Source organism: Microcaecilia unicolor, unplaced genomic scaffold, assembly GCF_901765095.1.
Source record: "Microcaecilia unicolor unplaced genomic scaffold, aMicUni1.1, whole genome shotgun sequence".
NCBI lineage: Eukaryota > Metazoa > Chordata > Amphibia > Gymnophiona > Siphonopidae > Microcaecilia > Microcaecilia unicolor.
The window spans coordinates 129,828-147,329 of NW_021963117.1; the positions used below are offsets into that span (position 1 = coordinate 129,828).

Here is a 17,502-nt window from a genome sequence, read left to right on the forward strand (position 1 = left end):
TGGTATAAGAAGCCAAGGTTTGCAGATAAAAACCAAATTAATACAAAATGCAAATGATTCTTTCATATTATCAAATATTATTCTCATCTTACAGTTCTGTTTTGTTCATTAGTTTTACCCAATGCTTATTTCGGTGGTATCTGCATTGGTATTTTCATGGTATTCTTTTTGTTCATTAATATCTTCCTGTACAGATTTTAAGGAGACTCCATGTACACGAATTGTTTAAAGGCACCTTTTTTTTTAAAAAATTATTATTTTAGTCTCATTTCCTTTCCCTTATAGAAACAGGTATGAAGGAGTAGTTTAATGGTTAGAGCAGTGGGCTGAGAACTAGGGAAGCTAGGGTTCAAATCCCACTGCTGCTCTTTGTCATTGCCTCAAGAACAAACAGGGGCCCTTTTACTAAGCTGCAGTGCTAGCAGCGGTGGCCGTTTTTGCTGCACGCCAGGGCCCCTATTACCGCAGTGGGTAAAAAGACTGGAAAAAAGAAATGGCCGTGCAGTAACATAGTAGATGACGGCAGAAAAAGACCTGCACGGTCCATCCAGTCTGCCCAAGAAATGCGCCACTTTTTTGTGTATACCTTACCTTGATTTGTACAAGTCTGCCCAGCACTATCCCCACCTCCCACCATCGGCTCTGGCACAGACCGTATAAGACCGAAGCAAAGAATTCATTCAATCTCTCCGCTACATCTTTGTCTTCCTTGATCGCCCCTTTTACCCCTCGGTCATCCAGCGGCCCAACCGATTCTTTTGCCGGCTTCCTGCTTTAATATACCGAAATTTTTTTTTACTATGCTTTTTTGCCTCTAATGCTATCTTTTTTTCGTAATCCCTCTTGGCCTTCTTTATCTGTGCCTTGCATTTGCTTTGACACTCCTTATGCTGCTTGTTATTTTCAGACGGTTCCTTCTTCCATTTTCTGAAGGCGTTTCTTTTAGCCCTAATAGCTTTCTTCACCTCACTTTTCAACCAGGATGGCTGTCTATTGGAGTTCCGTCTTTCTTTTCTAATTTGTGGAATATGTTTGGCCTGGGCCTCCAGGATGGTATTTTTGAACAGCGTCCATGCCTGTTGTACAGTTTTTACCCTTCTCAGTTGTCCCCCTAAGTTTTTTTTTTCCACCGTAATATGATCAGTTTTGATATCAACCTTGAAGTAACTATACACAGGAAGTCAAATACGTTAGCGTTTAACTTTAAAAAAGGAGACTATGATAAAATGAGAAGATCATAGTCTTTTTTTTTTTTAATGTTTATTTATGCTTTTCCAAACCATACAAAGTCAAGATGAAAACATTGTCACATCACATGGATAGGTAACTTTGATAACTGTTATACAATACTACTTTTATTTTCAATCTGCTATTGAAACCATCTTGCATTTCCTCTGTTCTCCCCTCCCCCCCCTACAATCCTTGTAGCAATGTTAAGTCACGAAAGATGCTGATCATTTATAATATAAATCCCATATCTTCTGGTGTTGGGCCAGACGCCCTCTGCTCAAAGTGGTAAGTTTGGACTAGAGAGTTGCACGGGGACAGAAATCCTACCCATCCCCGCCTGTCCCTGCTGGAATCTTACCCGTCCCCACCCACCCCGCTGGAATCTTACCCGTACCCACCCATCCCCGCAAAAATTTAAACCATCCCAACCCGTCCCCGCAAGAATTTAACCCATCCCCACCCATCCCCGTAAGAATTTAATAGTACATAAAAGAAAGTTCCAGTCAGCTTCCTTTCTGGATTTGAGCCACAGCACTGTAGGCAAGGACGGACCGGAAGTTGGAACTTGGAACACTCTGGTGCGCACATGTAAGATTTGTCTCTGATTCACTGGGATTGTGTGCTGAGAGGCCGCCACATGCATGCGCCAGTAGGTCAGGTGACATCTGATTCTCGTGCCTGTGTCAGAGCTGAGGTCTGTGCACCAGCCTGGGAGCAAAGAGGATTAATAGTAACAAAGTAAGTGACAGCAAATAGACCTGAACGGTCCATCCACTCTGCCCAATAATCACACTCATGATCAATTCATCATTAAATCAACGAGTGTGATATTATATACTTGATTATGGTCTTTCTTTCGTGTTTCTGGAACAAAGACCACAGGAGTCTATCTGGCCCCATCCTTATGTTCCAACTGCTGGAGTTGCCATCGAAGCCCACTCCAGCCTATTCATGTTCTCATTTGTGGGACACAGACCGTAAAAATCTGTCCAGCACTGTCCTCATGTTCCAGCCACTGAAGTTGCTGTCTAAGCCCTTTCCAGCCCATCCTACACCAGACTGCCATGTATGAGACACAGAACATACAAGTCTGCCAGGTATCAGCTCTAGTTCATCACAGCCAGAGTCGCCATCTAAGCGTCACTTGACACATCCACACACATGCAGCCATTTAAGGTTAGGATTTATATAACTTCCATTTTCTAATTAGAGATCCTCTGTGTTCATCCCACGCCTTTTTGAATTCCGTCATCATTTGTGACTCTACCACCTCCTTAATGGAAGACTTTCCACATTTATGCTGTTAAAGCAAGGAAGAAGAGGAGGAGGAGGAGACAGCACTCAAATAAATTGGTATTCGGTAGATGAGAGGCTGGTGCAGGTGCAGCTTACACTTCCACGGGAAGCCCACAGAACTGGTTCCATCCCCGCGGGAACCCCGCAGGAACTGCCTCCGTCCCCGCGGGAACCCCGCAGAACTGCTTCCATCCCCGCGGGAACCCCGCAGGAACTGCCTCCGTCCCCGCGGGAATCCCGCGGGTTCCGCGGGATTCCCGCGGGGACGGAAGCCGTGCAGCTCTCTAGTTTGGACATCAGTTGAATATATTTTAATTTGTCCAAGACAACCGAGATGTCTGGTAATCGAAGGTTTTTCCACGACGCCGCTAGAATTAGTTTGCCCGCCACAAACACCTGAGTAGCAAACTGATGTACATGAGGCTGAATCGCCAGAGGTTTAAAATATAGTAAGCAAGCGCTATAGAAATGCTAAGTAGTAGTAGTAGTAGTATGTTCAATTTTCAATGGATAATTCATGGCAGTCACTAGTTTTACAAAGTTCACAATATTCTCCCAATAGTTGACTGCGTGAGCACATGACCACCAAATATGATACATATCACCTTCACACCCACATTCCCGCCAACCCATTGTATCATTCCATTGTTCTACGCCCCAAAGATGTTCTTACTTGACTCTGTCTCTCATAACTCTTCACAATGTAACCATAATTGTACTGTAACATATTGTACTTCCATCACTCACAATGTATTGTAAGCCACACTGAGCCCGCAAATAGGTGGGAAAATGTGGGATACAAATGCAATAAATAAATAAACGCTGACCCGAGCCTGACCCAAATATCTTAGCCAGACGACTAGGGGTGTAATACCAGCCATATAGGATCTTGTGTCCATTTTCTACCATTGCGCTGCATACCGACACCCGAAGTAGGGATTTGAGGGCCCGCACCCATTGTGTGGAATCATATGTAGTGCCTACTGCTAGTTCCCATTTGTGTGTGTAATGTTCTACTGGGTTTTCTCGGGCTATGAGGGCTTTATATATTCTTTAAATACCACCCCCTATTTCCACCGCCCACCATCCCTTTCTCCAGTTGCGTCTCGGTAAGCTCGAGTTCCTCTCCTGCTTTATGTTTGATGAAGTTTTGAACCCTGTGATAGTGGAAAGCCTGTAGGGGAGATAGCCCATGTTCCCAACAAAGTTCCGAGTATGTGGGAATCGTGCCCTCTTCACACATTTGTCTTAATTCACATAGTCCCATATCTTCCCAAACCTTGCACACATTTCCCATCCATCCAGAATCAAAACTAAGAAATGTATGCTTAAAATATTTACACTCTGGGAAGAACTGATCCCTAATCCTACACCAAATTGTTAATGGCCATTGTATGAGGCAGGGGCTTTTCATAATTATTTCCCTAAGTGTGGACTTTGCTAACCATGGTATGGCTCTGAGTGAGTATGGTTCCAGCCAACTCTGTTCTAGGTCAGGCCAAATTTTTCCTGAGTTTTGAAGCCATATTGCCAAAATGCGCAGACGAGCTGCACAATAGTAATCGTAAAATGAGGGGACCCCCATACCTCCCTTATCTCGGAATTGATACATCATCTCTCGCCGTACCCGGGGTGGTCTTTTTTTTTTCACATAAAGGAGAACACTCTACTCTGTAGGCCCCGGAAGAAGGTGTCAGGTATGTCAATTGGGAGAGCCATGAACAAGTACAACTTTGGGAGTATTATATAGTCTCCTTTTTTAAAGTTAAACACTAACGTATTTGACTTCCTGTGTATAGTTACTTCAAGGTTGATATCAAAACTGATCATATTATGATCACTACTGTTATCAAGCGGCCCCAGTACCATAAAGTCCCTCAACAGATCATGCGCTCCACTAAAGACCAAGTCTAGAATTTTTCCTTCTCTCTTCGGCTCCTGCACCAGCTGCTCCATAAAGCTGTCCTTGATTTCATCGAGGAATTGTACCTCTCTAGCATGTCCCGATGTTACATTTACCCAGTCTATATTTGGATAATTGAAGTCACCCATTATTATCACATTGCCTATTTTGTTTGCATCTCTGATTTCTTTTATTATTTCTGCGTCTACCTGCTCATCCTGGCAAGGCGGACGGTAGTACACTCCTATCACTGTCCTTTTCCCTTTTATACATGAAAAAATTATGTAAAGGGAAAGTGAATCACAGTTAAATCTCCGCTGGAGCATATCTTACACCCTCCAGAATCTACAAATTTAAGGGTCTTTTTACTAAGCTGCACTAGCAGCTTCTGCGTGGAATTGCAACAGTCTATTCAAAGTGAACAGGCTGTGTCGGCGCTAGCGGCTTAAACCACAGTGTTAATGTAATAATCCAGGGCATGATAAACCTTGGGCACCAAGTTGCCTAGAAATTTATTTTTATTTATTTATTGCATTTGTATCCCACATTTCCCCACCTTTTTGCAGGCTCAATGTGGCTTACAATACATCATGACTAGTGGAAATAAGAAGTGAATAGACATTTGGTATTATAAAAGGATTTTGGGTTACATGATAATGAAAAACATGATAGTAATATAACAAGAAAGCATTGTAAGACAGTTTTGGATACATGTGGGGGTTCACATGTGTTGATCTTTGTGGTATGTCCTGTCGAAAAGATGGGTCTTCAGTAGTTTATGGAAGTTGGTTAGTTCATAGATCGTTTTTAGGTTGCGCGGCAGTGCGTTCCAGAATTGTGCGCGCATATAGGAAAAGGTTGATGCATGCATTAGTTTGTATTTTAGACCTTTACAGTTTGGGAAATGAAGATTTAGGAACGTGCGAGATGATTTTTTAGCCTTCCTGGGTTGTAAGTCTATCAAGTCTGACACGTAGGCTGGGGCTTCGCCATGAATGATTTTGTGAACTAGGGTACATATTTTGAACGTGATGCGTTCTTTGAGTGGGAGCCAGTGTAGCTTTTCTCGTAAGGGTTTAGCACTTTCATATTTTGATTTTCCGAATATGAGTCTAGCTGCTGTATTCTGGGCTGTTTGCAGTTTTTCGAGTATTTGTTCTTTGCAGCCAACGTAGAGTGCATTACAATAGTCTAGATGACTGAGTACCAATGATTGTACCAGGTTACGGAAGACGGTCCTTGGGAAGTATTGTCTTACTCTTTTTAATTTCCACATTGAGTGGAACATCTTTTTGGTTGTGTTTTTCGCGTGACACTCAAGCGTTAGGTGTCGATCAATGGTAACTCCAAGAATTTTTAGGGTGTCCGAAATTGGTAGATTCAGTTTTGGTGGGTTGATGGTGGTGAATTTGTTCGTGTTGTGTTGGGAGGTGAGTATTAGACATTGAGTTTTTTCTGTGTTAAGTTTCAGCTGAAATGCATCTGCCCATGAATGCATTATGTGTAGACTTTGGTTGATTTTGTTGGAGATTTCCTTTAAATCTTGTTTAAATGGGATGTACATGGTTACGTCATCAGCGTATATGTATGGGTTGAGATTTTGATTTGATAGTAGTTTGGCCAAGGGTGTCATCATTAGGTTAAATAAGGTCGGTGAGAGGGGGGATCCCTGTGGAACTCCGCATTCAGGTGTCCACGTGGCTGATGTACTCGAATTTGATGTCACTTGATATGTACGTGTGGTTAGGAACCCTTTGAACCAATTGAGAACACTGCCTCCGATTCAGAAGTACTCGAGGATATGTAGTAGAATTCCATGATCAACCATGTCAAAGGCACTAGACATGTCGAAGTGTAGAAGTAATATGTTCTTGCCGGTTGCAATCATTTGTTTGAATTTAGTCATGAGCTTAACTAGTACTGTTTCGGTACTGTGATTAGAACGAAATTGCATGCTAGCGCCAGGGATTTCATCCCCTGAATTTTGGTTGTTTTGTATAGCGCAACGTCAAACAGTACACTGAATACTTCTGAACCACGATTCAGTTAGGTATGCATGTCTGACCTGCTTGGTGCAGGAAGTTTGGGAAGTCTCAAGGTTTCAAGTCTCAAGTGCCTTGAAAGAGCAGATCAAATTTCCTGTATCACATGCTCAAGTTTACATACAGAGCTGAATTGTGGAAGGGAAATAGGAAGCATGCAGTTTCTTCTAAAAATGCAGTCCAAAAGGCAAGGGTGAAGGCCGGAGGCAGAGGTATGAAAGAGTGATATGTGAAACTGGAAAGGGGGGGGGGGGATGAGAAAGCAACAGGATGAAGGCTAGAGAAGGGGGTACATGCGAGTGAGACAGAGACTAGGCTATGGTATCACATGAAACAAAGCGCCAATTACCTTTTTGCTTCACTTATCTAGAGGGTACTGTCACACAACTGATAGCATGCTTTGCTAAGGGAGTCTACCGGCTTCTGCCAGTGATTTGCAGAGGCTCTATAACAAACCGATTTACTAATATTTCTTTGCCCACAGACACAGAATAGGAAAAGAGCCTTAGTAAATCAGTTTCTAAGAGCTACTGTCGATCTGGAAACGGATTCCCTCGCCTCTCCTCCAAAACCTCACTAGTGTTGGAAGGGTAGGGAAGGGGAAGTGAGAGAGGTCTCAGCTGCTGGCTCCTAGATTTTCTGAACATTTGTCGAGCCCTGTAATATTTAATTAACTTGGGAGAGAGGGTGCCACATGCTGTGGGCTAATTCATAAGTTCACCAGTTATGGCAAAAAGTGCTACAACTTATATCAAAGCCCTAACTAAAAGAAACCACAAGATAAATGGTGATATATAGTTATCATATTGGTACACAGAATAAGCCTGAGACACTGGAAAACAACAGAAGCATCTACAATATCCTATGAAAAGTTACTGGCAAAAATGACAGCTATACAAGGTTCAGAAAAAATTGGTTACTAACTTGGAACAATTTAAACTTCCATAATTTCCCATGACAAGAGCTCCTTAATATATATAGTCTCATTTATCTCTCTTTTGCCCCAATAAAAGATTTTTTTCCCTAATCTGCAGTCCCAGATTATGTCATAATGGGGGCATTTGGAGGCTCATTTTCAAGCACATAGACTTACAAAGTTACATGCACGTGCATTGAACATTTATTTGTTGCATTTGTGGCTTACATAGTACCGTCAAAGGCGTTTGGCCAGTCGGTGGATAACAAATACAAAGTTGTATAGTTCTCTACCAAACCACCCCCACCTCTCCCTCCTCTTGTCCGTTCTATTTCCTCAACCTCTCCGTCCTTTTCCTTCTTGCCTGAAGTCACTGATGAAGAAACATCACATCTTCTCTCCTCAAAATGAACTACCTGATCCTATTCCTACCCACCTTATTAACACCATCTCTCCTACTCTACCCCTTTTATCTGTCATATATCCTCAATCTCTCTCTTTCCACTGCGACCGTTCCTGATGCCTTGCCGTTCACAGCCGCTGCCTTGACTTTCTCTCATCTCAAGCTGCTCTTGACCCACTCCAATCTGGCATGACGACGAGGGCGGAGCACACTGCTGGAAACTACCGCGACGCAAACACCATCGGATCTCGCAGGTACCTCGAGGGGGGTCGGGGGACACCTGCCTCGCTGACGCTAGCTCCCCCGTGCCTGCAGGGTGCTTCGGGGACAGCTGGCTTGCTGAACTTGCCTCCACAGCCTCCAAACCCCATCTCCCCCTGCCCCAAAACCTTGCTAGAGCCCGTTTCATCTCTCCTAGAAACGGGCCTTTTTTACTAGTATAAAATAATGAGTGGAGTGGAACAGGTGGATGTGAAGCGTCTGTTCACGCTTTCCAAAAATACTAGGACTAGGGGGCATGCGATGAAACTACAGTGTAGTAAATTCAAAACAAATCGGAGAAATATTTTCTTCACCCAACGCATAATTAAACTCTGGAATTTGTTGCCGGAGAACGTGGTGAAGGCGATTAGCTTAGCAGAGTTTAAAAAGGGGTTAGATGGTTTCCTAAAGGACAGCGAAGGGCGACGAAAATGATAGTGGGGATGGGACGACTTTCCTATGAAGAGAGGCTGAGAAGGCTAGGGCTTTTCAGCTTGGAGAAGAGACGGCTGAGGGGAGATATGATAGAAGTGTATAAAATAATGAGTGGAATGGATCGGGTGGATGTGAAGCGACTGTTCACGCTATCCAAAAATACTAGGACTAGAGGGCATGAGTTGAAGCTACAGTGTGGTAAATTTAAAACGAATCGGAGAAAATTTTTCTTCACCCAACGTGTAATTAGATTCTGGAATTCGTTGCCGGAGAACGTGGTACGGGCGGTTAGCTTGACGGAGTTTAAAAAGGGGTTAGATAGATTCCTAAAGGACAAGTCCATAGACCGCTATTAAATGGACTTGGAAAAATTCCGCATTTTTAGGTATAACTTGTCTGGAATGTTTTTACGTTTGGGGAGCGTGCCAGGTGCCCTTGACCTGGATTGGCCGCTGTCGTGGACAGGATGCTGGGCTCGATGGACCCTTGGTCTTTTCCCAGTGTGGCATTACTTATAACAGATCTTTGTGAGCCACATTGAGCCTGCAAATAGGTGGGAAAATGTGGGATACAAGTGCAATAAATAAAAGAAATAAAAATACACATCATCTGTATCTTTTGTGTTGGGGGGTCTTTTAAGATCAAAAGCAGACCATCCGCACGTTATGGTGATCTTATTATTTGCTTATTTTGTTCCCTTCTGCTTTTTATTTGCCAGGAATAGAGGAGGCCTGGGCCAAGCCTCCCACAGAAGCCAACAGACACAGCCCAGAGCTGAACTATCCCACTACAACAGGTGTCTTGTGCCGTCCAAAATTCATCGTTTTCAGGGCCAGACTGCGCTATGTTCAGAGTCTGGTCCCATTAACCAGACGCTAGTAAAAGCTCGCACTCACCTAGTCAGCGCCATCTTGCTTCTTCACTCCAGAGAGCAGCAGCCACGGTCTGACGTCACATCAAGCGGGTCAACGTCTGTTTGCGAAGAGCCCAGTGCGCATGTTCGGGGGCGCGAGGCGTGCTGGGAATCATAGTCCGCGCGGAAGCGATTACAGCTATGTGTGTGGAGGTCGAGCGTCGGGCCGCCGCGCCGTCAAGCAAGACCGGCTCTGGGAAGGCGGGGGAAGAGCCAACCCCGCCCCCCCCACCCCTGGCGTCACGCGCGTCTTCCCGGCTAAACGGCGTCCGTCGCTCTTCCCCGTCTCTTGAGTCTCCCCCCGCCGGAGTCAAGGAGGTGAGGCGGCGCCGGCTCGCAGGACAGTTGACCGGGGAATTAATGACACTAATAAAACCGGTAATGACCTCTGTGATAAAGGACGACCTATGAAAAGGAGTATTTCACAGTCTCCAGGATTGCACATGCCACTGTTTGTAGGGTTACAACGTTTATTTATTTATTGCATTTGTAGCCCACATTTTCCCACCTCTTTGCAGGCTCAATGTGGCTTATGTAGAGTGAAAATATAGAACAGACTATACATTTAGAGTTACAGAGGTTTTTGGGTAGCTTAATAATGAGAAAACATAGTAGTAGTATAACAAGCAAATATTTTGAGACAGTGCTACTACTACAGTGGCGTAGCTACATGGGGCCTGAGGGGGCCTGGGCCCCCGTAGATTTCAGTGAACCCGCCCCCGCCTACCATCCGTTTTGCTGGCGGGGGACACCACTCCCAGCCAACGTTCTGTTCTCTGAGTCTGACATCCTGCACATTCGTGCAGGACGTCAGCATGCAAGGAAGAAGACTTTTCTCTGCCAGTGCCGCTGCGTTCTACGGGAGAGGACGTCGGCTGACGGGGAGTGGGGTCCCCTGCCAGCAAAACGGAAGGTAGGTGGCGGCGGGAGGGGGGTCAGCAGAGACGGGGGGGCGACAATGGCGGCAGGAGGGGGTGGCGGCAGGGGGGGCTAAAATGTGCCCCCTCCCCTCGAGCTGTGGACCCCCTTCCCACGCAAGTCTGGCTACGCCCCTGCTACTACTACTTAACATTTCTAGAGCGCTACTAGGGTTACGCAGCGCTGTACAAATTAACAAATAAGGACGGGCCCTGCTCGGAAGAGCTTACAATCTAAAGGACGAAATGTCAAGTTGGGGTAGTTAAGTTTTCCTGAGAAGAGGTGTAGTGATTAGGTGCCGAAGGCGACATTGAAGAGGTGGGCTTTGAGCATTGATTTGAAGATGGGTAGGGAGGGGGCGTCATGCAGGGGCGTAGCCAGACATCATGGTGGGAGGGGGCCAGAGACCGAGGTTGGGGGTACATTTTGAGTGCTGCCCTGCTGCCCCCCCCACCGCCTCACCCCCCTCACGAACAAATACCTTTGCTGGTGGGGGTCCCCAACTCCCACTTGCCGAAGACTTCTTCAGCGCAGTCTCCGGAGCTGCCCCCTGCTCTTCTTTCTTGTACACAAACGCGGCTGCGCCGGAGACCACTGAGCGTCAGTGTGCACAAGAAGAGCAGGGGGCAGGCCATGAACGCGGCTGTGCCGTACACCGCTGAGCGTCAGCGTGCACAAGAGGAGCAAGGAGAAAGAAGAGCATGGGGCAGGCCGCAAACACGGTTGCGCCGGAGACCGCTGAGCGTCAGCGTGCACAAGAGGAGGAAGAAGAAAGAAGAGCAGGGGGCAGGCCGTGATCGCGGCTGCGCCGGAGACAACTGAGTGTCAGCGTGCACAAGAGGAGCAAGAAGAAAGAAGAGCAGGGGGCAGGCCGTGATCGCGGCTGCGCCGGAGACAACTGAGTGTCAGCGTGCACAAGAGGAGCAAGAAGAAAGAAGAGCAGGGGGTGGCGGAGACCGCTGAACGTCAGTGTGCACAAGAGGAGGAAGAAGAAAGAAGAGCAGGGGGCAGGCTGCGAGCGTGGCTGCGCCGGAGACCACTGAGCATCAGCGTGCACAAGAGGAGCAAGAAGAAAGAAGAGCAGGGGGCAGGCCGTGATCGCGGCTGCGCCGGAGACAACTGAGTGTCGGCATGCACAAGAGGAGAAAGAAGAGCAGGGGGCAAGCAGCACTCTGGGGGCAGGCAGCAAACGTGGCTGTGCCGGAGACCACTGAGTGTCAGTGTGCACAGGAGGAGCAAGAAGAAAGACGAGCAGGGATTCGGCTGCAAATGCAGCTGCGCCAGAGACTGCACTGAAGAAGGCTTCGTCTGGCAGGGGTTGGGGACATCTGCCAGCCAAACCAGGGGCCCAGATGAAATTTGCGGGGGCCCAGGCTCCTGTGGCCCACCATAGCTACGCCCCTGGAACTGACGCCTGGTGCAGTCTATGCATGCTATTTTCTCTCCTTTAAATTGTGAAAAATCTCAGTTTTTACTGTAAGCTTTATACTTTTATTTCACCTCGTGATATATAGGAAACCTGTGTGTTTATCCCACACCTTTTTGAATTCTGTTATTTTTGTCAATTGTCAATGCAGGCATCCACCGCATTGAAACAGGATCTCTTAATGAAATTGCAAGGAAAAAAAACTTGAGAAGCTACATTTCAAGATCCGTTGGCTCTGTTACTTTGACAGCAATCACACTGGCTCTTACTTTGTTCTTCGTTGCTGATTTGTACCTGAGCTAGGGAGACTTTAGCCAGGTCCGTTTCTATTGACACACAGTTAGAAGCAGGATCTTCAGCACCTTCCATATCCGGGCAGGAGGTGAGGGAGGGAGGGAGTTGTATGACTTCAATTTCAAACACAATTTCATCCTCCCCGATTCCTGTCTATGAACGATTTTGGTATAATTTAAACAAACAAAAACCCTTACCCACTTTAATCCAGTCCCAAATGTTAGGTACAGTTGTGGAAAAACAACTAAAATATCACACACACGGCCGCCAAGGGGGGGGGGGGGGGCAAAATTCCCTGGGCCTGGGACTCCAAGGAGGGCCTGGCGCCAGAGTCTCTCGCCCTCTCCTGCTCCCAGGCCGCTGGCGCTGCAGTCCCCAGTCTCCTCTGCTCCCTTCTGTCTGCCACCCGGTCCCCTGCATTTTAAAAATATCTCGAAATCGGCAGCGCAGCGCCTTCTGTGTGAAAGCAGCAGATCGCCTCGGGTGGGCCTTCCCTTACTGTGTCCTGCCCTCCTCTGATGTAACTTCCTATTTCTGCGAGTGAGGGACACTGAGGGAAGGGCCGCCGAGGTGATCTGCCGCTTTCGCACAGAAGGCGCTGCGCTGCCGATTTTGAGATTTTTTTTTTCAAATGAAGGAGGTCGGATGGCAGACAGAAGGGAGCTGAGGGAAGATAGGTGGAGACTGGGGACTGCGGTGCCGGCGGCTGTAGGATGAAAAATAAGTAATTAGGGCAATAATTATTCCCTGATAATACTTATTACAAGGTTCCCGCTCAGCCTAGGGGAAATATTATAAAGGAACCTTGTTGCTGGCACCCTGCCAGTGTTTTGTTCTTCGCCAAAGAACCAAAGCCACGTCACAGATGATAATTATTATTTATTTATTACAGGTAGAAAAATAGACACTCTGCAATAGCTTATATGCAATATAATATCTCTTACTGATATGCACACTAACAAAATATATTGTCTAACTATACTCTGATTATCCTGAGACTACGTACAATAATGATTAGAACAGTACAAATGATATCCTAATGATCCTTATGAAACCTTATCACATCTTATGCGGAATACACATTAGCAGCTTTCCCTGACCAAGAGCTGACATAAACCAGTCGTACTTAGATAAAACAACTGCCTAACCCCAGACTAGGAAATATATCACCATGATCTTACCCCGCTGTCCTGATGACGGCTTCAGATGAGACCGGTGCAGAATCTCCCCAGACGCTATCTTAGCAGTCTGTGTCTTATGTAGTGCAGGTCTTTCTCAGCAAACAAGCAGGTTCCCGTCTCTCCTTTGGTTATCAGAGCCAATATCTCTGCCACAGGTATTTGCACCAGTTATGCAGGTCACAAGGTTGGTATCATACAGTCTCTAGCTCACCCCGAGCCTTGCTGGATTTTTCAGGTCCTTCACAGGTACTCCTCCGACGAGGGTCCCCGACTAACTTCTTCTCCCACTCTCCCCGCGTTCTTCCAGACCTGTCGCTCGGGTGAGCCTGGACCAATTCTCCTCTCATACAGTCCAGTGCATGGGTAAGAAGAGTTCTTTGTTTTGTGACCTTGAAGATGGTAACTTCTGGTGCCATGAGTATGACTCCCTTCCTAGCGTCTCAGAGATAGAAGGGGGATGGTTGGAACACAGAATGTCCTTGGCTTCAGCAAGCCTGTCAGTGATTTTCCACAAGCTGAAGCTGGATCTTACTGATACAGAGATGTGCAGGTCAGAGGGTTGCAGCAGCCATCTTATTGTACCAAGATGTCATAGGCTTGTGTAGGCCAAGACCAGCTCAGGCTAGATCACAGGGAAATACCCCTACACGGCCTGGGAACAGAAGAGGGAGGAGACAGCAGTAGCAATTAGGGGGAGGCAGGGTGGGGCAGCAACAATCCTTGGGGGGTGGTGGTGGATGGGGGTGGCCTTGCCCTGGGCCTGGCTCAGTCTCTCTGCGACACCCCCCCCCCAAAGATCATACAAGAGTGGGGTTTGTCAGGAGTAGGGTGTACCATTTCTATTCATTTGTAATGAATAATAATAAGCATCCATTTTATATACTGTTTTAACCTATAGCTCAATATGGTTAACAATGAAAAAAGTGGCAGTGTCAACCAAGAATACTTTCACACAATCCCATGGTCACAATTAGAATTCTATAATAACTCTTAAGCTTTAGACGAAAAAGCGAGTAGTTGAGATGTATGGCCAGTGTATCCCATTTATGAGATAGATCTGGTTAGGCTGCAGTGGGCTTCAGTGGTAATTCCAGTGGTTAAAAATTAAGCCAGTGCCTGGCAGCTTTCTACTATCTGTTCTCTGAAAATGGTAAGGACAGATCCAAGTATGCGTATATTATATCATGTGCTATCATCTACTATGTAAATACAATTAAAAAAAAGATCAGTAGTATTAAGAGTAAATAACCAAATCTAAGTTATTAAGAGTAGTTGGTGAATAACTAGATTTTCAATTATTTTAAATATTTAAGAAAATCTTTTTCACTTCTTAATTCTGGGGGCAAGGAACTCCTTAAACATACGATGGAATTTGATTACATAAAAAAACAATTTTCTATTAGTGTTTTTAAAGCAGAAGAAAACTAAAATAGTTAAATAGAGCAGTCATTGAATAATTGAAATGCAACAACCTTGGCCTGGATTGGCCGCTGTCGTGGACAGGATGCTGGGCTCGATGGACCCTTGCTCTTTTCCCAGTGCGGCATTACTTATGTACTTATGTCCTCTACGTGGCTTACTTTTATTACATAGAGCAGTGATTTAACCTATTGTGATGTCATAGTGGCTCATTCCATCAATAAGAGCCAACCTCATTAGTGATGTCACAATGGCTTGATTGTATAGAATGTTTGTACGTTTGGGAAGCTTGCCAGGTGCCCTTGGCCTGGATTGGCCGCTGTCGTGGACAGGATGCTGGGCTCGATGGACCCTTGGTCTTTTCCCAGTGTGGCATTACTTATGTACTTATGTCCTCTACTTGGCTCACTTTTATTACATAGAGCAGTGATTTAACCTATTGTGATGTCATAGTGGCTCATTCCATCAATAAGAGCCAACCTCATTAGTGATGTCACAATGGCTTGATTGTATAGAATGTTTGTACGTTTGGGAAGCTCGCCAGGTGCCCTTGGCCTGGATTGGCCGCTGTCGTGGACAGGATGCTGGGCTCGATGGACCCTTGCTCTTTTCCCAGTGTGGCATTACTTATGTACTTATGTAACCTTAGGGAGTTATGCTGTTAATGTATTAGATGTGCATCCATTGTCAGCAGCAGCACAGTATAGGTAGGACTGACCCAACGGGGCTCATTTTCAAAATATGCCTCTGTAGATTCCAGTAGTTATGGCATAGTTGATATTTGTGGGACAAATAAGAATAGCCATACTAGGTCAGAAAATTGGCTCATCTAGCCCAGATCGCAGAGTAAAAAACTTGCATCAGGCGTGGATGCTGTTTAAAAACGCCATCCTGGAGGTTCAGGACAAATATATTCCACGTATTAGAAAAAAAGGGAAAAAAGACTAAACGTCAGCCGGCGTGGCTAAACAGTAAGATAAAGGAAATCATTAGAGCCAAAAAACAATCCTTCAGAAAGTGGAGAAGAGAACCAACTGAAAGTAACAGGATAGATCATAAGGAATGCCAAGCCAAATGCAAAGCGGAGATAAGGAGGGCAAAAAAGGACTTTGAGAAGAAATTAGCGTTGGAAGCAAAAATACATAGTAAAAACTTTTTTAGATACATTAAAAGCAGGAAACCGGCCAAAGAGTCGGTTGGGCCGCTGGACGAAAATGGTGTTAAAGGGGCGATCAAGGAGGACAAAGCCGTAGCGGAGAAATTAAACGAATTCTTTGCTTCGGTCTTCACCGAGGAGGATTTGGGGGGGACACCGGTGCCGGAAAGAATATTTGAAGCGGGGGAATCGGAGAAACTAAACAAATTCTCTGTAACCTTGGAGGATGTAATGGGTCAGTTCAGCAAGCTGAAGAGTAGTAAATCACCGGGACCTGATGGTATTCATCCCAGAGTATTAATAGAACTAAAAAATGAACTTGCGGAGCTACTGTTAGAAATATGCAATCTGTCCCTAAAATCGAGTGTAATACCGGAAGACTGGAGGGTAGCCAATGTTACTCCGATTTTTAAGAAGGGTTCCAGAGGAGATCCGGGAAATTATAGACCGGTGAGTCTGACGTCGGTGCCGGGCAAGATGGTGGAGGCTATTATTAAGAATAAAATTGCAGAGCATATACAAAAACATGGACTGATGAGACAAAGTCAGCACGGATTTAGTGAAGGGAAGTCTTGCCTCACCAATCTAATGCATTTTTTTGAGGGGGTAAGCAAACATGTGGACAATGGGGAGCCGGTTGATATTGTATATCTGGATTTTCAGAAGGCGTTTGACAAAGTGCCGCACGAAAGACTCCTGAAGAAATTGCAGAGTCATGGAATCGGAGGTAGGGTATTATTATGGATTAAGAACTGGTTGAAAGATAGGAAGCAGAGAGTAGGATTGCGTGGCCAGTATTCTCAGTGGAGGAGGGTAGTTAGTGGGGTCCCGCAGGGGTCTGTGCTGGGTCCGTTGCTTTTTAATGTATTTATAAATGACCTAGAGATGGGAATAACTAGTGAGGTAATTAAATTCGCCGATGACACAAAATTATTCAGGGTCGTCAAGTCGCAGGAGGAATGTGAACGATTACAGGAGGACCTTGCGAGACTGGGAGAATGGGCGTGCAAGTGGCAGATGAAGTTCAATGTTGACAAGTGCAAAGTGATGCATGTGGGTAAGAGGAACCCGAATTATAGCTACGTCTTGCAAGGTTCCGCGTTAGGAGTTACGGATCAAGAAAGGGATCTGGGTGTCGTCGTCGATGATACGCTGAAACCTTCTGCTCAGTGTGCTGCTGCGGCTAGGAAAGCGAATAGAATGTTGGGTGTTATTAAGAAGGGTATGGAGTCCAGGTGTGCGGATGTTATAATGCCGTTGTATCGCTCCATGGTGCGACCGCACCTGGAGTATTGTGTTCAGTACTGGTCTCCGTATCTCAAAAAAGATATAGTAGAATTGGAAAAGGTACAGCGAAGGGCGACGAAAATGATAGTGGGGATGGGACGACTTTCCTATGAAGAGAGGCTGAGAAGGCTAGGGCTTTTCAGCTTGGAGAAGAGACGGCTGAGGGGAGATATGATAGAAGTGTATAAAATAATGAGTGGAATGGATCGGGTGGATGTGAAGCGACTGTTCACGCTATCCAAAAATACTAGGACTAGAGGGCATGAGTTGAAGCTACAGTGTGGTAAATTTAAAACGAATCGGAGAAAATTTTTCTTCACCCAACGTGTAATTAGACTCTGGAATTCATTGCCGGAGAACGTGGTACGGGCGGTTAGCTTGACGGAGTTTAAAAAGGGGTTAGATAGATTCCTAAAGGACAA

General features: G+C 45.7%; 2 protein-coding genes across 2 annotated transcripts in view; one reads left to right on the forward strand and one right to left on the reverse strand.

Moving 5' to 3' along the window:
• Nucleotides 1-9,499, reverse strand: part of LOC115458954 (SNW domain-containing protein 1) — a 65,192-nt gene extending 55,693 nt beyond the window's left edge. Inside the window, exon 1 of the mRNA XM_030188810.1 lies at nt 9,383-9,499. Within this exon, the coding sequence (XP_030044670.1) occupies nt 9,383-9,396 (14 nt within the window). The 5' untranslated portion in view covers nt 9,397-9,499. The remainder of the gene's footprint in view (nt 1-9,382) is intronic.
• A 204-nt stretch (nt 9,500-9,703) lies between these two features.
• The window catches only part of LOC115458957 (uncharacterized aarF domain-containing protein kinase 1-like), a gene marked incomplete at its 3' end in the record, with an annotated part of 38,528 nt that continues 30,729 nt past the window's right edge, over nt 9,704-17,502 (forward strand). Inside the window, exon 1 of the mRNA XM_030188814.1 lies at nt 9,704-9,777. The remainder of the gene's footprint in view (nt 9,778-17,502) is intronic.